The 22,221-nt window shown below is 36.6% G+C and overlaps 1 protein-coding gene across 1 annotated transcript in view; it reads right to left on the bottom strand.

The window, feature by feature from the left end:
- The window catches only part of LOC110458349 (hemicentin-1-like), a 91,267-nt gene that overhangs the window by 31,522 nt on the left and 37,524 nt on the right, over positions 1-22,221 (bottom strand). Inside the window, exons 16-17 of the mRNA XM_021510006.1 lie at positions 12,054-12,410; positions 278-538 (exon numbers count right to left, since the gene is read on the bottom strand). Coding sequence (XP_021365681.1) covers positions 278-538; positions 12,054-12,410 — 618 coding nt within the window. The remainder of the gene's footprint in view (positions 1-277; positions 539-12,053; positions 12,411-22,221) is intronic.

The raw sequence follows: 22,221 nt of genomic DNA, 5'->3' as shown, positions 1-22,221 counted from the left end.
GGGGGGGGGGGGCACTCCCACCGTTTATAGGAAATTGAGACCCCTTGGCCCAAGAATGCAGCAGACTAAATTTAGTTAAAATTCACTAAGACGTTCAGGACAAGAAGTGTTTTAAAGGAAAAGTTGGCAGGCGGATGGACAAGGGACGCTGTGGTATGGCATAAGCTCACCATAGTCCTTCGGACCAGGTTAGCAACAAATCAAAAGCTTTATTTGAATAAAATACTTCTTAGCATTTTCATTGACTAAAACAAGCCTAACAGTGTATATAACTTACACATCACAGACACAGTTACAGTTGTAGTTGACTCCCCGACAACATTCCTAGCAGTACATCTGTACGTCCCGTGTTCTGACTTGTCCAGTTGTCCCAGTGACAACACAGCTGAGACAGTGAAGTTGGTGTTGTCAGGTTTTGTCCAGACAAAGGAACAGCCTGGTCTACAGTCAGCTGTACAGGTGATGTCCGGTAACGTGTCCCCCTCAGTCCTGGTGTAGGTAGTGTCCGGTGGTGACAGGGTAACAGTACCAGGACCAACTACAATGAACATATATGTATATACAATATATGTAATCAGAAAAAACACATCTAAAGTCCTTGTGATGTTTCAATATAAAATAGAACAAAGGGGGAACTGTTTATTTATGTTGACAGCACAACACAGAAATTGATGACGTCATGATACAACAAAGATTGTGTCACAAAAAGAGATACATGTATATTATCACAGACATGAGTTTAGCAACGGACTTTTCACAAGATTATCTTTTTTAATCATGCAACCATCTTTGCTGCTAGAACAATTTAAACCAGGTTTTAATATATCGACAAACATTGATTCCTCTTAATATAGCAAATGAACAGTCCCCCCGATGAACCTCTAAGAGGTGAACGCAAGTACTATTAAGATACTAATGCCATTTGTTATATATTTATATCATGTTTTACCTATGCTTTTGTGAGTCTTATACATTTCAATATTTGTACAATGTTGTAAAATTTGTAAATGTATATAGACTAGTTTCAATATGCACAATTGTCATTTCTCGAAAATTCCACCAAATTTTCATACTTGCCGATCTTGTACATATTTGGTTTATATTTTAAAGTTCAATACACGGGAAAGGATTTTACATGTTAGTATCATCATTTAGTGAGATCATGATTACTATCCATTGCCCTATAGCCAACCTAAATATATCTTGTCAGTTTGTCTGTTAGTCTTCTACAGCTTTTCATTCAAACTATGGTATTTAACAAATAAACTGCAACATGTTTACAATATTTATGGGGGAAAGATGGATACTACTGTAAACAAACTGGATTATGAAAATTGGGAAATCGAAATCGTCTTGCTAAGATTGCAGCTCTCTTGTTAGCTGTTCCAGTTAATCATATTGTAAGTAAAGATTTCTTTAGTAGCCAAAGGGCCGGTTTCCAAAACGGCCCCTTCTCTGATTCAAATTTCCTGTTGGTGGTGCATTGCCCATGCCGTTGTGGTCACAAATCTATAAAATATAAAGATTTAGATCACTTGGTTTGTTTTTTATGGTTCCTCAAAGTTGTACCTTTCAGAAGCTGTCTAAGTGTTGATAAAATGTGCATGTTATGTAAAATATTAATGAAAATCTAATCAAATGATGGTCACCGTAAAGAATACATTCATGGCATGATTGTGACAAAAAATCATGTTTCCATCGCGCCATTTGGCTGTTTTATGGAAGAAACAATCTCAAAAATGCCATTTTCGATGATAACATTTTAGACACAAAAACTGTGTTTTTTAGAGAATACACCCTTTTATGGGCGTTGGATGCAAACCAATTTTTATCCTATTAAACAGTACGTAATATGCTATTGATGAGAGGAAAAATCATCAAAATGTAAGTGGTGGAACATTTTCAAATGTTGGGTTGAATTAGCCTATGGTTGAATTGCCGATTTTCGACTTTCTTTAGATAATTAACAAAAAAACGAGAGTATTTGCTCGGTATGTTGAGAATATGTACACAGATATGAAAAAAAGTGAGAGAAACACTTTTTCATAAAAAAAATCCAAGATGGCTACTTCACAAGTCCCCGTGGTTGAAGACATTGGCTGACAAATAGACAGAACAACAAACAAAACGTGTTCCTTATGATTTTGGTTGGTTTTCGCATTTACGGGAGTGTTCATAGCTACGGGCGATTGTATAATACCTATATTTATAAGTTTGGTTAGTCACATGGTAACGGGGATCTTTCATATCGAGCCCCAAACATACTTTCGACATATGCACTCCGTTGCCGCATGGAAAACTATTTCAAGTTTTGTCGGAATTTCTTTACCTGTGGTTGTAATGGTCGAGGGTTTTCCAGCGTCCTGTAATACCCAAGGTAGTACAAGATACTGGAGATGTGCGCACACATTCCCATCGTTCTCTCTCCAACTGGGCACTGGCAGTAGTAGTCCTTTATTGGGGCCTCAACATCGGGTGAAACGGTGAACCGTATCCAAACGTTATATTTCGTTTGGCTTTTGTGTCGAGAATGTATTTGACATCGGAGAAGGTCTGGGGAGTGCTGGTAAAGCCACACCTCATAGTCTCCGTCATCACTTAAATGTTCGGCGATGTAACCAGGAGCCAGAGATATCTGATACGTTCCACACGTAATGGTTCTCAAGTAATCAAGATCGAGACGGGGAAACAGTACGGAAGATGCATCCATCTTGACAAACTCGGACCTTGCCCGTCTAGATAGATCCGGATCTGTCTTGACTCTCTGAGCTAAACCATTCGGTGTTGTCAAACGGTCCTTCATACGTTCAGCCATTAGCCTATCTTTGGCATCTCTCTCTGGAGATCTCTGGTAGATCGGTCCTCTAATACCATTCAGACAGGCTGTGACGGTTCGAAGCAAAGCCTCGATGACATTGATAAAGCTGTTAGACACCAATTGCGTTCGGAAGAACGTCCAGTGTTTCAGACGACCATGATAGGATTCCACAATCCACCTCGATTTGGTGATAGTTCTGTCAAGATTTGCTTGGACGTCAGAATGTTGACTTTGACCGGGTTTCAGGTATGACGGCATGCTAGCATTGAGGCCAGAGGCTTCGAGAACTGGTAGGACATCTCTAAAACCTCGGTCAACGACAACGTTGTCGTCTGGTTGTAGCCAAGTAACTAGCTTGTCCATGACTTTTTTTGTAATTGTAGCATCATTTTCGCTGCCAGTGAATGGTCCTACTGTGTCCAGAATGTAGCCATCTGGTAAGGCGATGCTCATGAATTTGAGATAGTTTCTCTTCTTCTGGCCACAGTAGGACATTCTCTGGAGCTTGTGGTCGGAGCTTTTCTGGATATAAATATAGGTGCCATCTAATATGGCAGTGGCTTTATCTCCAAAAAATGCTTCTGAAAAGACAGTATTGTGCCCGAGCAACTGTTCTCTTGTCAAGTGATCCGGACCTAGAAATTGTGGGACTATCGATGTGTCTAATGCCTGTACTATGGAGTGGAAAGTTTTGGACACACTTGACTTGGAAATTCCAAAAAGAGAAGAACACTGACTCCAGGAAATGTCGGTTTTCAGTTTTACCCAGAACAGTAATAGAGCATCGTGTGTAGTCTTGGTATATATACCAGATGAAAATTATGGGGAACAGTGCGAGTGGATTTCGAGGAACTGATCTTTGGACCAACTTGTCCAGGCCATGCATGCCAAGTCATCAGGAGAAGAAAAGCTTATTGTAAACGCAGACTGGTTCTGTGAAAGGACGTGCGACACCTCTAGGAGGTCATTAATGATTTCGGACGATTTTGATGGTAACTGAGATTCCAAGGAACCTCTACCATCAAGGACAACCTCTGTAGACGGATCTAAGTCGTTACCAATAAGGTGAATGGAGCAGACGCGGGATGAGGTGGGACACCACAGTTTGTGTGAATAGATCAGGTGATGTCTTGCACGTTTTGGTAAGACTGATGATTTTGTTCCATTTCTTGCAAAGGTAACAAGACAGAGACAGCATTTTTTGTGTGAAGATGATCCATTCAAAAGATCATGAAGGGTCAGCAACGGCAGGATATGGGACGGGGAGTCGTCTTCTTCCTCTATTTCCTGGTTCTGCTCGGGTTCAGGTTCAGGCTGATTTTTGTTCCGAAGATACTTCATGTAGCACTTCTGGCAAATAAGTGCTTGTTCCTTTGCTGACATCAATCCTTGTTGCACCAGCGTATCTAGGAGCCATTTATATTGTGGACTATTTACATTGCGTGCACTTCTGTTCTTATTGCCACTACGTTTCTTGAAGTATACTTGACACCCTTCTCCAACACATTTACCCTCCATCTTGAAACAATAACGATTGGTTTATGAAGCGTCGATAAAGTAACAAAATAGCAAGCCACCGATGATTGCTGTAAACAGCTAATACTTAGTAGTTTGGTACAATTATGCGAAAATGTGTGATAAATAACGAACAACTAATTACACAAAATAACAAGACAATATAATAAATCACATTCAATACCTCCAAGAAGCGCAGAATTGATTGATTACTTAGAACAAAATAAAGTATTTCATATGGATAATCTATCTATTCGATGTGGCGTGGTCGGCAGGCACAAAGAAAGTGAGACAAGTCAGGGTCCCAACCCTGACAGAGCCACAACGCTTTGGAGATGGGACAATAAAACAAGGAAAGTGAGACAAGAATAGCTAGCGTCGAGTCAATGATTCCGTAAACGTATAGACAAAGACAAGAAGATACGGATAAATGTACAAGGCCACACGATCAGAAAATTCAGAAGAGGACAACTTGAGATAGAACAGTATTCATGTATCAGGGTGTCCTCAGTGTAAATCTTTATATCGATACTGTTTATTTAGTCGTTACACATCATAAAACTGTCATGAAAATATCCGCTCTGATATTCAATATAAAAGTTTGTATATAATAAGCTATATAATAGGGTTTCAGACAAGGTTGTTACTCATTTCCCCTTTTCTTTCAATTTACAACCACATTCAGGCGGCGATATGAGAACGTTCCACCACATGGAATTAGCTGATTTTTGGTACACATATGAAACAAGTAAAGCTCTATCCGATTTTCTGATGGAAATTTGCATCCAAAACTATATAACGGGAGAAAATTGCAATTTTATGGCATTTTTCTTCATAATTGTGTCTCTGCAAGTGCATTTTCATCCGAGAATATTTTTTTTTATGTTTTATGAATAAACACGATGTTTTGGAAATATTTATCAAAAGAAATTTATACTATGTTGCGAATTACAATTTCGAGATAACCTTCTTTTATTTACGAACTTATGTCTTTGATGCTGAAATTGACAACTTTATAAAAATACATTTTCACTGAAATTATGAAATCTGGGTGTCGGAAAGGTGTAAAATTATTCTTCGGAAAAGAAAAAAAACAGTAGTTGAGCTAGATAAGAAATTATACGGGGGCAGGCTCCTATGGAGAATTAAAATTACTGGAAACAGGCCGTTTGCAGTAGAATTTATAATGGAGTTCAAGTGCACGGAGTTATTTTGTTGATGATATCAAGGAATTCGTTGTTATGTTAAGACAACCCATTGTCAATACATCTGAGAATATAATTTTAGGACTTGGACAGGATTTCGTAACTATTCCTGAAAATGCACCAGTTGAAATATGGTCCACGAATGGAATATTTTAGAAACGTTTGTTTTTATTTCGATACAATGGGTTAAAATACACATGAACTGTCATTTTGTTGCCAAGTTTTCTTCTTCACGCGATTACAGCGCCACCTACGCAACCTAATCCAGATTTTGACTCAAACATTTACTTAGTGATTTCAATAGCAGTTAGCTATTACATACAATTACAAAAAATGACAGAGGACGGTATATATCGTAATGCACACAGCGAATGTCCACTTTGGTTTTAGGTCCTTGCAACAAATACAGACATCGTATGATGGTATCAGTGGCTGTTAAGGCCGTCCAATGACCACTCTAAGTGCCATATCTTTCAAACGTCACAACCTGGACACAGTAGCAGCACGATCTATATCATGTCACATTATACTGACACCGGGTAAGCTACCATAGTGTTATATACAGCCACAACCACTTTAAGGAAATTCAGTTTCAGAGCAAACATGTTGTGATATTCTACAAATCATAACACAGGGGTTTTGAATCCATTTAATTAAATAATCACGTTTTTCATTGCATCCGGTTACTGCATAATACTCAACACAAGCACGTGCTTCATAGCATCAAGCAAACCCAGACTCACACAATACCTTGAACTCTAGCACATCTCCCCCTTTTTGAGCGAAACGTTGAACAAATAATGTCTCAAAAGATAGTAACACAACACTTTACAATTAACCAAAATTTAGCATTTATACAGACCTTGTGTACTGTAACGGACAGTAACTATTCATACTGGCTGTCTTTTTTTTATATCTTAATACCGGCAACATATCGTAATCACGGTTGTATTTTTCGGTTTAACAAGGCAGTTGTTGTGAAGGTGCTTCAACTGTATTTGTTGAATTATTTAAATGTTGTTAATTTTCATTTTAATTGTGGAGTATTCTGATTCTAAGTATTTTAATACACAAGACCGTGAGGACATCGCGACAGGTATCACGAACATTTTGGGTGCCTCGGTAGCCGTGATCGCTAACGCGCACAGTCATTGTACTAATGTGTGCTATCAAGCGTGAGCTTCATACCACTCGCTCTCCCAAGAATTTCGGTTCGATCCCCAGCAGTGTTGGAAAAAAGAGAGTGATGTCTGATAGGGTTAGTTATTATCCCTCCGATGGCACGGTGGTTTTCCCCCCGTGGGTTTCCACCACCACGAAAACACCATTTGTTCCCTTAGCGGCTTCGTAATAAAAGCTCTACAGAGCTTATGTTTGTTGTTGACAATTGTACACGACGTTAAATAAAGATTATTATATTATCATTATTATTTGTCGGTATAGCAGTAATACATCATTTGGCACCGACTGTTCATTACGTACTACGAAGTAACCATCTAATTCGTCTAAGTTGATTTCACGATCGGGCGACCCTGCCAATGTGAGACTGAGTGCTTTCTGCAGATGTGGATCATCTAGCGACGCTTGTCGGATCTGGGCCAATTCCCTGTCTAAAATATGTCTGGTAGACTTAATAGACTCCATAAACATATTGACATCCTCTTCATTTGAAACCTCATGTAGTATGAGCGGACTCCTTAACAGAATTTCCGGAACAATTAGCAGTTTTCCAGAAACCTGTTCAACAACTGGCGCAAATCTCCGTAGACGCACGAGTAGGCGTTGCCACATACATGGCGTCCAATTGAGATCCTGTGAGTTGATGAGGGGAACGAACGGCTTATGGTGTGTAAGTAGTCAAGAGGACTCAAGTCCGCCCGAGTACCGTTCAAATTTCTCACAAACCCAGACTGACGCCAAACACTCTCTCTCTATTTGAGCGTATCTAGTCTCTGTGGGCGTTAAAGTTCGAGAACAGAAAAACAACGGGTTTATTTCTCCTCCATCTAGCTGAAATATGGTCTCTCATAACTGCTTGAGTCAGCACTGACGATTATGGGATTACTTGCACCATAATAGGTCAAAATAGGAGTTTCTGTCAACATGTAATTTATCATAACAATTACTCAACGCAGCTCAGTTACGTCTTTCGGTGCTTTCATGGCTATGATTTCTTCAACGTGCCTTGGATTGGGACGTATGCCGTCCAAACTTATGACATGTCCATAGTACTCAAATTTAGACTTTCAAACCTCGCACTTGTCCTTATTGAATCTGGGGCCCAATGCACGAATCATGTATGGGATTGTATCTAGACATATATCGTGCTCCTAGTGAGACCTCCCATAGATTACAATGCCATCTATGCTAGCCTCAACTACACCTAACCTGGACAGTAGTTCAGATATTTTTCTCTATAATATTTCCGGTGATGAGGTTATACCGAATGGAACCTTGTGGAATGCATAGCTTTCAAATGAGGTGATAACGATGTTGAGCTTGCTGCTATCTGCTAACACCCGTTAACTTAGGAGTTATATCGTCCAGTGTTGGAAGCTTAGATTGTTCCCGTTTTACGGCTTCATTTAACCTTTTTAGGTCAACACAGATCCGGATTTTCCTATCTTTTTTAATATTTAATCGGTAACAGCTTCGTCATTTTGTTTACTAGACCCATCTGGTGTGCAATGCTCCTTCTTAATAGAGCTAGCCCCACCCATTACATAAACTGACAATTTGAACTGTCTCCCCTTGTACTCAACCCTTTAAGCCCTGATGATGCATTAATGCATCACCATGCCTGGGCCGGATGATGCATTAATGCATTACCGGGTCTAGGGCGAATTATGTATTAATGCATCACCGGGTCTGGACCGAAGAATCACTAATGCATCACGGAAGTGGAAGTATTTTGAAACAATTTTCAGTTGATAAAATACGCAAATCAAATTATCTGTTTGTCAGTGTATGTGCCAGAAATCATGAATGGACAATACCTAATTAATTTCAAACAGATATTTGGCTATAAAAGTACATTATGTCCATGTATTTGAATTTCTTCTCACAAGAACTTCCGGTCGGACGGGAGCAAGTGAAACAATCATTTCCGCAATAATTTTCATAAAAAAAAAGAAGTTTGCAATGCTCGTTCCAGAGCTTTCTAATGTTAAATACATCACTGTTCAATTAAACGAACTTATTGGATTTTGTAATGAATTTTCAAATCAGTATGTAATAAAATTATTGTGCGAAACACTGGTGCATCACGTCACGGACACGGGAGAAATAACATTGAACAGTGCCATTCTACACGCCAGCATTCATGACCGAATTTTTGTTATCAATCGAAATTTGGTTCTCAATTATGAATATGAATTAATATGCATATGATTTTGTAGATATTTTTGTTGCAATTGTTGAAGCTCTACAATTTGAAAAGTCAGTCGATTGACGATTACTCTATATATAGTAACAGTCAGTGATCACATGATCAAGATTCATTCAAGATGACAGCGATATATGCGTGTATGTCGAGTCGATCAGTATAAAAGTAATTTTCATGGGAGTTTTGCAATGTTGACAGGCTTAAACATGCAATATATGTTACATATAGCGTTCTCATTATGTTTCAAGTGATGATATTGACTAATAAAGCTGTTATTTACGCTGTCATGGTAGATGATTGCGTGAAAGTTCAGACGGTGAAAACATCAAGGAATTTGAAGCCCAATACTTTGAACGTAACTTTGCGGCACCCCTAAGACATCAAGACATAGTATATGGATACGTTTTTAACTTCGCCTTATCTCCTCACAATTGTCTATAATTAAAAATGATCCAGAATTTTGTCTAGAAATGTCGGTCAACATTCCAGGTTTCACACTTATTTTTCGATGCATTATTTGACAGTCCGTTTCATACACATAAGCTGGTCGAGTACCCGAAATGTAACACTTTATTATTTAAGTCAGTTTGTGAAATAACTGTCAGCATTTAAAACAATTTTCTTCATTTCAAAAATGTTTTGCAATTTCTGACAAATTTTAGTCGTTTATTTAGTTTTCCATGTTTAGAAATATGATAGGATATTTATGTTGTCGGACCGTACCGTTTCCTGCGATTTTTTCCCCCATTTTTTCAGTATTTCAATTGAGTTCATGAGCAATGTTTAAAAGGTATAGGCAGATGGAACTTGCTCAAATTGCATAGAACTAAATAAATCTTGATTCAGAATACAGGGCATTCACTTTTATTGCAAAATAAAAAATGCTGCATGATATATATATCAAAAGCGTTCCATTTTAGGTACCCTCACCCAATATTTGGTCTTAACCATTTCATTTTACATAAAATTAGTTAGATACCAGTCTTTGCCTTGTACTTTTTCTCTATAATATATATCTGAATCCTATCTAAATTCCTGTTGATGTTTTTTAGTTAAAAGGCACGAGTGAATTGAATCGTCAATATATCAATATATCTTTGTTAACTTATTAAAAAAAAAAAACAGAACAAATTATCTACAATTAGTTGAGTAGCTTACCACAAACATCATGCAAATGGTGATACACGCATGATAATTTGTAAGAACATGCCTTTAGGTGTATTCAATCATATTAAGGGGGTAGCCACGAAAAAAATCCATCCAATCATGGCGGCCATCTTTGGTTTTCAAAATGACGTCTATCCAGGTAAAACACATCAAATGTATGTTTCCTTTTGCATACATATTGCTTGTATTTTATACAAAATGTTACTAGGTTGAGTGAATGAAGGTTTATTTGTCTCGTTGTAGTAATATAACATCACTTCCGGTCCAATATCGGTCGATAACTCACTGCCGGTTTTATGTATATTTTACATTAGACCCATACTACCACGCATCCGTCCATTGTGATGTTGCTTGTCTTTGTCAAATGTCATTCATTACCAATCATAACTTAATGTTCATCACTTATCACTAGAAGTCTTTCAGAGAGTGTTTTATTTGCACTACCAGGGCACACTGGTATAAATCACTGCCGATAATCTCGGCATGGGGTCCAGTATCAGTTTTATAAGATTAAAGTGCTCCCAAAGACTCCATGATTGCCCCAATTATTAAGTCATAGAGTCGTACCTGAATCGACAGGATGTGCCAACACGGGATAGCCGAATCAGGGAGGAGGGGCTTATTCCTCTTGATGGCAAACTTTTAATTGGGTTAACCGAATTCAGTTGTATCCCATACAACAAAGTGCTATACAGGTAGTAAAAGGATAAACCCTCGACCTGAAATATCAGAAGTGTTCAGATATTTAACTCAGACAATATTTGCGTTATTGTTCTATCGTTACATTGCTGATTTTTGAAATGGCCAAAAGAATTCGCTTGTCAGTTTCCTCAACAGATAGTTGGGAAACTGATTGGACAAAATGCTGTTTGTGTCAGGAAGACACAATGGACCCACTGAAATCGTCTGATGAAGGATATACAATTTTCATAAAGGAAATGCACTCCCTATCCCTCTAGATATTCGGCGATTAAACGACGGGGAAGGAATCGAAAACACAATGAAAAAGAAAAATGCTAAGTACATGTACCATAATTTATGCAGAATAAAGTTTAACAATACTAAACTTGAGAGAGCCCAGAAACGCCATATGTCAATAATGCCATCTGGAATTCGAGTGAATGTGAATAGGAGCTAAAGTTGTATACTTTCATCATATCCTCAAATACATTTTACACTACAAATATTATGGAATCTCGTACATTACTCAGTAAAACGCATTTCATAGTCACATGCTAAAATATAATACACTCACATACATTAATGCTAAGATACATTATGTACTCAATTTATATGCTTACACATTATATACCCATTTGTATTGTATAACTATCCATATGTATTAAAAAATCATAAACATTATGCACAAAAACTCTTTTACATTATACAAGCACATGCATTATTCAAACATTATACATTCTTATTCATCATTCATTCAGATACATTTAACACATTTAACACTCACATACATTACATACCCACATGTTATACACAAACATACATTATACACTCACATACATTCTTCACTGAAATATGTTATTATATGTTTCCATCAATAAGTGGCATCCGATGTTATGCCGCTGCAGACCATCCGACCACATCTAGTAGGGGTACTATGATACAAGTCACAAATGACCTGAAAACGCTATCCGACGAGACTGTCGACATCGGTGCAAAGCGTGCATTATTGCTGACGTTGGTGATACGGGTGTACCCGTTATGACAGTGTTAAATGGATTAGGATACACTTCGTGTTTATTGTACTCTAACGATGAAATGGGCGCTCTTTTGACCATTTTGAATTGAATTAATCTTTGATGAATTATGTCTTTTGCAATTCTACAACAAACTATTACAGTACTTTAGAAGTAACTGTTTGATATGCCATTTTATCAAGGCACAGTTGCATATATAGACACGCACACATACACAAATTACACATTTACATGTATTATAAACATACCTCTAACGTCCACTGTGGTCGTGTCTGTTTGTGTTGGTGCTGTATTGTCGAAGATGTTATTTCTCCCCTCACACGTCCACCTGTCCCCGTGACTGTAACTGTTGACGGGAATCTGTATCCCCAGTGTCCTCGTGTCTTTGTTACAGGTTAGTGTGTAGGGTGGTGTTGATGGACATGATGTCCCAAAGTTTATAAACACTGCGCCTATTCTACCTCCACCATCATTCAGTCTGTAGTTAACAGCAGCATTTGGTCCTGTGTAGTCAGCTGACCACTGACACGTGATACTGAGGGTCTGACCGGACACGACCTCGGCTGTGGGAGAGGGACTGACCACCACGGATAATCCAGTTACACCTGTACATATGAGAAAAGCGATTATCAAAGGAATGGTATATTTCTATTATGTTCAGTGAATATATTTATGCACCAATAACGGATTTAGAGTCAGATTGGTCCACGTGTATATTGAGTATATAGGGATGTAGTTATTGTCGACATCAATCGAGAAAAAAGTAATTGTTTTACAGAGATTGATTGTATTTTCTCTCTACATTAACCGCAAAACAATATTTTGATTTACGGCTTTTTGAAGGTGATATGCCACTCCTTGATTGTAATGGACGTTAATACTGGTAAACGACGTATTAATTGTAAAGGTTGACGAACCTATAATCAACGTGACTGAGTTTGTTAACAATACATGTAACTGATCGGTATACGTATGTTTCTCATCAGTTAAAGTACGTATATGTATTAATACAGACATTCAAGAAAGCAAGCATGACATTCATTACGTTAATAATCTATAATTAAAAACATATCTCAGATTTGTATTCTTGTCAATCTATTAAGTAACTTTCTGTCCAATATTTTCAATTATTATTATCTGTATTACCTCCAAAGATGAAGATTACAAAGTTATTTGGAACATATCTACTTATAAGTATTTGGTACATATATACACGATTACATAATATGCATAACATACATATGAGGTTATATATAGGGATGTGTATAGAACGTGTACAATAATATAATATTTTAGAGTATGCCTAAAAAGTTTCAATATACAGATTGTATATTGATTTGCACAAGACAAGCATTTCTGGGCCTGGATCACACAAGGTTGGGGGATATCCCCACCTGCGAGGTGTTACGGGCCCACACATGTATACTGTAATGCAACTTAATCTGTAGTATAGTTCATATAGTGTCTCATCTGATATATTTTGCTAAGTGCACATAACTTATACAAATTCTACATTAGATATGTATGTACTTAACTTATATACATAACTATTATATACATTGCATTGAGGCACATATCATCTAACTAGTAAAGGTATATATATATGTATGTTATTCAATAAACTTCCATTATCGGTATTTAATTGTATTATAGGTCCATACCATTGAAGGTATATGCATGTTTTTTATTAGTTGTTACTGTCGTAAATACATCAGCGACAAGGAAGTAGGGTACCTGTAATTATAGCCAGTTGTTATATGTTTACTCTCCCTTCACCTTATATAAGTAATCTTACCTTGGAGTGTGGTGATGTACAGCCATAAATAACACTGTAATCGTCTGTCCAGTGTCATACTGACCAGGTCGATGATCACACAACTGGTGTACAATTTGTTAACGATTACCCGAATACTTCCTGGTCTATTTTGAGAATTTCTGTAGCAGTTATGTCCCTTACTCCATCATTATCTTTAACATTATAACTGATAGGCATTGCATTCAATAAAACAACATTAATTGGTACGAGCCACTGTAAATGGTATGAAAAAAAGACAAATTTCAGAATGTACCACTTGTCAAAAACTAAGGGAAAACCACAGAATATCTCGTCATTCCACATTCTGGTAAAACCTCTGATAAATGCGTCTATATAATTTAAATTTGGACGAAGTGTTCAATATGCATGAAATGCATGTATACTTATGTTTTAATTTGGTTTAAACCTGGCATTTTCAGTGAAATAAAGTGGTAGGAAGATCGTAATACTATGTTGTTGTTTTTCTCTTAAATTTCGTCAAATTTAAACTAGCAAGTGTTGTAAATCTTCGTTTGAAGTCGTGTCGTAATTACAGAGAAATATATACACCAAGGCAACATGTCGTACGTACTAACATTTCTAAATAGTTATATAGGATTTTGTAATCGTTTCTATGTCATATGAGATTTATGAAATGAGTCTAAGAAGGTTTCGTTTTAGCTCGCCAGAGGGTCGCTAAAATGAAAATTTCGTGACGAGTTTCATAATTCTCATATCACATGGAAACGAGTGTAAGATCATGTTTTAACATATGACTGAATTACTGTCCTTCCATTCGTTAAAACGAGCAACTGTATCGTAGTTACAATATTTGTATTTAAATCACTCAAACAACATGGATAGACATTATTATTTAATCCATTATTTAAATGTTTTATACAAATAAAGACATTCAGCTGAAATTTGGAGTCAATTCTTAACAAAACATGAGCATCCACGTTCACACTTCGTCACAGCGCGCGACATTCCTAAACGTCACAGCGCGCGAAAATTTGAGGTGTCAACTGAAAATGACTATTACTGTCCGATTCGATAATCCTACGTCGTTTCACTGGTTTGGGAAGTGATGTGGGAGATTGTTGATAAATGTTAGTGCTGAAATGTCTACCATAAGTGTTGCCTCTAAACACAGAATGCAACTTTCCATGGAAATATGGGATAATCTCCGATCTACTCTCGGAACTCTACGTGGCTCTCATGTTGACATTGTTATTTTGTAAGTTTGTTGTTATATGTGTACCGTTGTTCAGAACGTTTGTTTTACTCCCCGAGTTGGGCGGATTAGACAATGTTCTGGAAATGAGTTTGTGTGTATTGTCATCAATCTTTATGTAATTATAATATCTGTAGACCCGAAATAATGTTTTACTACGAGACGTTGTGCGGAGTAATTTATTATCATGGGAAAGTGTGATGCGGTCAGCCAATCAAAATCGCTCCAGGCTATATGACATGAGTTAATTAATTGCATTACAGGGGAATAATATGATAAAATCATTAAGTTGCTACGCTGTTATGAGTTGCATTGGTCGAACGAGTAAAAGACTCGACAATTAACTGATCTAACACTGTTGCAAACCGATCTTTTTACTTCCTCCAGAAAATCTGTCCCAACTCGGGACATTATCAAATTGATTGTGTCAATTGTGTATTCAATCCTGTTATAACTCAACAATCAATAATAAATTGATTTTCTATAATTCGTCCATCATTGATTTGTTCGGTGACAACCTTATCCGCTAAATAACTAAACTACACTCACGGATCATGACTTCTCACACCAGCTGGACTTTTTTCACGGATTCACTCACACGTTATATCTGTAAATGTGTCCTTCGTTCAATGACACTTCAAAATGATCACTTATTAAGCCAAGTGGCTTATTGCTGTACGTATAAATAGTAGGTGTGTGATGCTTTGTTTCTCTCCTGTGAGTATTTATATGTTGGCGGATGTTAGAAACTTGACTGTTGATTTTTATCGCGGTTCCATATTGTCCGTTATGACGTGTTAGTATAAACTACGATTACATATTGTCTAAATTGGGTAATAACAGTGATGCTATGTCATAAACATCTTGTTAAGAATCTGTTAAGGATCTTCAAAGACAAATATTTATTGAATCTATCGTAATTCTGGTCTTGGAAACAGTTATGATATAGTGTTGTCTTGAGTAATTACATCACTGATAGTATACCATGTTTGAGCGTCATGTCCTTGAGACAGCAACATAACCTCCCGTCGTAATTTGTTTCCCAATTAATGAATTAATCAAGGTACGTTCATTGTTTTTTTTGACCCAACTAGAAACATTATAGGATCAAGATAAAATACTTATACGCATATACCAAATAATGAATATCTTCCCTGAAAAATGTCTGGACACAATTCGTGCAGAATCATTATCAATAGCAATCCATTACCACTATAGTGAATAGCATTTTTTTTTTTAATCAATTTGCATTTTTACTGATAAGCATTATGTGCAAAACTAGTATTGACTTATGATAACACATAACTTGAATTGAAATTTATAAAGTAACCCTTGAAAGTTCCCGCCCTTAGTTAGGTACTGACTAACCGAAGCAGAAACGTCACAGAGGTGTTTGCCCTTGGTTTAAATAGAAACCTTTGAAAAAATATATTTAAAAAAAAAAGGAAAACGATTTTCCAACCTATAATATTAGTTATATAGTCAGTTACTGACCCTCTATGGTTCTGTAGAGGGTCAGTAACTGACTATATAACGAATGTATCGCATCGAGGACCCTTTTTGCTTAAAATGAAAATGATGTAATGCATAACAAAACAATATGAATATTTAACAAATTTAATCAACTTTGAAAAATGAAAATAAAATAAGTTATATAACAAAAACATAACATGTAACAGTTTTTTGTTGTTCTTGGAACAAGATATCATACAGATCGTTAACATTTTCTCATTTGTTAATTGTGAGATTTTGTATCATTTTTAGAATATTCAGGTACCCGTATCTGTTGTTTTAGTTTTGAAGCGGTGAGCAATGGGCGGCCAAATTGCCCTATGATGGAATCCTACTGACCCTCTATAGAAAATTAGAGGGTCACCACGTGACAGCTCTAACCAAATGGTTTTTGGACATTTCTGTCCGAGGTGCGATAACTATTATAATTAATGGTCCGCGTGGAAGCGCGCAGAGGGTTTTGGTGTTGGAAGAAATCAGAGAACTCGAAAACAACAATCTGGTCGGGCAGGTCACTCAATACTTCTTTCCCTCCGATTTCGGATTCGAAATACGACTCTCTTAGTAAAAGGCGAATACACCATCCTTTACACTTCCTGCAGCGCCATTGGTAAAACCTTTCATACATTGATACACTGCCCTTCTACCTACAATTCACAATTTGATTGGCCAAAAGATTATGTTTAAATCCCGGATTTAAGTCATATAAGACTTGGAGCGGGTATACGAAAGTTAAAAAAAATGAGGAACCGATTTCTCACAAGCAATTTTCATACAAAAAAAAAATTGTTAGAATTGCAAGAAATGTCTCTGACGAAATGCCAACTCAGCTCAGTGAACTTATCATTTTCGAAGACTTCAGTTTTACGACAGAGATGCTACCTTTGTTAATGGTAGACTTTGGTCGTTCAGATCATTCCCTATCTTTGAAAAATAAACGACTTTGACAAACCTCGTATTATACCTTAATCCCAAACACAATAAGTATTAGACGGGTACAGAGACTGTTACAAATCGTATCGTGGCTGGGACTGAATTTGTATTGCAATTATATATTTTTGAATATCTAATCAATAAAAATAGTATAACCTACTCCAAGATAAATGTGTGTTTCAGCAATAACTGATCGTTTTCCAGCGGAATATTATTGATTCTTGTTATAAATTGACGACATTCATTTTACTTTTGAATATGTGCTGGTTCGAAATGATTAGGATGAAGTGATCCGATACAAGTATTGTTTTCGATTACTAATACAAAATAGTGTCTGTCACAAGTATAATGAATAACCTAATAGTATGTTCTCCACTTAAGTAGGTATGGTAAACGGAAAACTTTAACAATTAATCAACAAAGTCCAATTAACAGTACATTTTAGTTGAAATTCTGAATCTGAAATATGCGTTTGGATGGTTATATATAGAGAGTATAATCCAGGTTTCAGTATGATAGAATATATACTTAGAGAGTAATTTAGCTCAATGTGGAGCTAAACAGAAAAAAATAACTTAGTATAATTATTTAACAAAATCCAAGTAACATTGAAATATTCTCAGTCACCAGTATAACGATTAACCTGATAGTGTCCTCTTAACTTAAGCAGGCATATGGTGTTTGTCTTTGAATGTCGTCATTGCGCTTTTTCGTCTGACGGAATATGTATCAGTGCGAAATCACGTTTCTACTTTGATGAAACAAAGTAAATATGAATACAGAGAAACGGACAAACCGTATTAGAAAAAAATGTAATGTATCGATGGTCAGGGCATTATTTAATGAACGTTTGGCGGGGATATCCAACATTACGATAAGATTGCAATGTTATTACCGTTACTTGGAATAGCGTTTCTTTAAAAAAATCCCAATGTGCTTGTTTGAATTTAAATGTCGCCGCAAAAATGCTGGGCACATTTAGAAATTATTTAAATACGGCTTCACACGGATATACGAGACACTGACTATAATGGACTTATTATCCTATACATATGCATTTCTCGGGAAGTTTGTTTGAATCCATCTGACCTTGAGTTTCAACATCTCAATCATTTTCAAAACCGACATCTCAACACGGTATGAGCCTTAAGTCATTGGAAAGTGTTCCGGATGTTTTGACAGCATTAAACTTAATTAAATGCCGTGACTTCTGCAGGTTAACATCCTTTGTGACGTTATCCCCTATCGGTCACGGCCCTGCCCTTGTCCTCTGGTATTGACGAAAGTCTAGACTGCGTTATACGTCAGTTGTCCGTCCACGGTCAATAGTGGTTGTTCAATCAAATTATGTAACTCTGTAATGTGAATAGTAGTACCGCTGCAACCATATGTGCGTGACAACTACTTAACTAAACTATACCGGCTTTGTAAAATGATTATTGACCCAGCTTCAAATATACATGTATTAATACTTGAAACTAGTGCAAGGCGCCAAGGGCTCGATCTGACAGGCCGTCACTAAATTTTATCAAGGCCTTACTGGCTCTGACGTTCAAAAAATATGTTACGAGCCCAGATTTATAAGAGATTCCGGTACTTTACTTAAATGAAAACCATGATTCATTAAATACAAATATTTACATTTATTGAGTGCCGACTATCTACATAAAATATGAAATATTGTCTTGATCCCGATCCCTACGTTCCATAATCAGCGGTATTGCCAAAAGGTGATATCCAAGTTCGTAGTCTCCACAGTGGTGGGTCCCGTAATAGTTAGGACGTTCCGATCATTGAGATGTGTCCTCTCCGTTGGGGCTACATGTACTTCCCGACAGTGCCTGGGAGAGAATGTATGCCACCCCAGAACCCGTAACTCCCTTTGGTAAAATCTACCCCACTGGCCAAATATCAACACTATAACAACACGCACTCTTCTAATTGCCAACAAAATGTGATTGAATTTTATTATAGGCTGACTATCAAAAATATGAGGAGAAAACTAAACGTTGAAAGCAAGCTCGAAATAAAAGTGATAATAGCAAAAAATAGGAATTGCAACACAAAGACATACTATGACGATATTTCTATCTCCTGGTCGAGCAATATCCCCTTCACCAAAAACACAAAATACTTGAACACAAGTATCACATTCAACTTCACAATGCAATAACAAAGTATACTGTTAACATTGTATTACGTACTGACTTTCCAATACAACTGCACATTCACCGCATGTATTCTTTATGAATGCAACACAATACAAGTCCAGTCACTTCATAAATCCCTCAAACTGCAGCACAATAACACAGTAGAACCTTGCCAATCCTTTATATGTTTGCTTAAATACTTTATTAACCCAACACAATATATTTACATTTGCATGGCATTGTCACTATATAGCCTCTTTGAAAGCTGGGTCGTTGATGGGACTTTAATTACCATGCATCACGAGACACAATTCATAGCGTATTAATACAACACTAACCGGAACTACAATATCCAGGATAATTAAACATGAAGGCTGCTGAAATATCGCTGGGCATTGTGAGATTTGGCAATGTCATTGTCATTGTAAATTTATGTGCAAAATAAAAAAAAAAAATTAAAAAAACACTTCTATTACAACGATAACAAGACCAAGGTCTGCAATATCGTACAAAATGCACGTCGGTTGAAATCACCAATACCGGCAATGGAAACAATGTTAACGCTCATGCGATTTATCAGAAATATCGTCTGTTACACTGCATTGATCAACAGGGGTTCGTTACAAATGTCTGAAATACACATATTCTATAGACCTACTGACACATATGATGCAGATTTACTGATATGAGTCACAGCACACATGCACATTTCAGACATTTGTAACGAACATGTGCTTGGTCGCAAGATCACTCACTTTAAACGCTATCAGTTTCACGCGTCTCGCATCCACGGTTCCTCAGTTTCTGACGACATGTCAAATAACGAGTCTGTTACATAATCTACCGACTGTTGTCAGGTTTCCATACAGTCAATAAATACATTAACGCCTGGATTCTTCACAAAATGAGCAAAGAGAAAAATTCGAATTAACTTCCGAAAATAACTCCCTCGTGGAGGGCAAGCTCGGATTTACGGTATTCACTGTATTTTTCCATGCGCGAAATTTGTTTAGGGAAGAATCGAAACAATTTCAAATCTAACTTTCAGCTCAGAGTTCTATTGATAAACTTAAATCACCCTATAGACATATCATACGCAATTGTATTGATACTGAATTGTGGAATAAAATTGAAGTGTTTGTTAAAATGTCAAAGTACAACTTCCTTTGTCAATCAGCACGCGACAATACGATGTTCAAACTATTGAACGAAATTGTGTGGACTGTCGATAAGGCGGGCATTTTTAATTTTAAATATAAATTATAAGTTAAAAAAGAACATAAGAGGCAGAGAAAACGTCAATACAAGTATTGAACTGTTTTTGTATGATATTTATGCGCGCATTATATTGTTTGCTTGCAAAGCTGTGTCATTCAAATAGATCATAAATACCATACACAAACAGTTCAATGCTTAAATAACTGCACAGTAGTCACATAAATCCCTTATCAATACGTCATGATTAGTTATCTGTCACCCATATTGCATTCATATTGGCTGTAACTGCAATCTGACAGACGTTCAAACATTATATTTACATTTCAATGTAAAACGACTCTACAGGTTGTCGTTCTAATAATCTGATACACATTATCTAGTACTTGTAAGACTATGCTTGAGAATAAGGTAATTGTTATTATTTATCAATGTGTAGTGGTTTCTCTCTCCAACTAAACCAGGTAATAATGTATACAGGTATGATGGCGTCAGTGTGTTATTTATTTTGTCCTTACGGACGTCATTCATATAAGATCTACAGTTAAACAATAAGTTTGAACCAATCATCATACGGTATAATTGCTGTGCATATCTGACACTACAGAAATATTATAATAGTTTGCATTAAATGAATATAGAGCAGTTTACTCAAAAAATAGTATAGCATGCCCACATTACGTGGATGTTCTTGACACTACGCTCTCCTTACAGTTCACAAACCCTTAAAATTAAAATTATTCAAATTCCCCGTTGCAATAGTAACTACCATATATTTGTTATTTGCCACTAAGCTTAATTTAAAACTAACCTGTCTCCCAGTTCCGTACCGGTCTCGTCATAAATGTTAAGATAAATATATGCAGAAATCACAGAGGCAATTAATAACATTGTATAAGCAGTCATACCAGAAAATAGCCGAAAACGTCACAATCACGGAACATGAATATATACCGAGCATGCAACAACCTTAATAAAATATTGATTAACGACCAGATAATTAAGAAGGTATAAAATAAATCAGCAACTATCAATAGCAATAAATAGCCGAACAATCTCAAACGAATACTATGCAAATCAAAATACCAAACAAATGAGAACTTTGAAGTCCGCATATGCATTGACTCAAGATGTGGCCATTTTAAAGGAAAGAACTTCTAAATAAATTCTGCAATGACAAGTAGGACACAAAATGTACGAGTCCGATTGCATAAACAACACAAACATTTTCCTGAATATCGGAAAATCAAACCTTAGCGAACTTCTTGATGTATTCGGAAAAAAGAACCTTAAGATATTCCCTTTTGATAATAAGTATAAACACGGACACTGTTTTAGAAAAAAAAAGAGGGAAAAGTATTTCATTAAATTTCATTGTATACCGTGGCACACCATATATATGACGTCAGAATGTACTGTACGACAATTACCCTGATAGAGGTGTTGTTATATATAGGTGTATTTTTCGTATTTTTTTTATATATTAAAGGATAAAGTACTTAACCAGTAAACTGCCTTTATATTTACCCACCTCCCACTAACTCCCCCACTGCCCCCACTGCCCCCCTCCCACCCAC

This window comes from Mizuhopecten yessoensis, unplaced genomic scaffold (genome assembly GCF_002113885.1).
Source record: "Mizuhopecten yessoensis strain PY_sf001 unplaced genomic scaffold, ASM211388v2 scaffold9559, whole genome shotgun sequence".
Lineage (NCBI taxonomy): Eukaryota > Metazoa > Mollusca > Bivalvia > Pectinida > Pectinidae > Mizuhopecten > Mizuhopecten yessoensis.
Note: the sequence above shows the minus strand (reverse complement) of the source record. Positions and strands in the feature narration are given on the sequence as shown.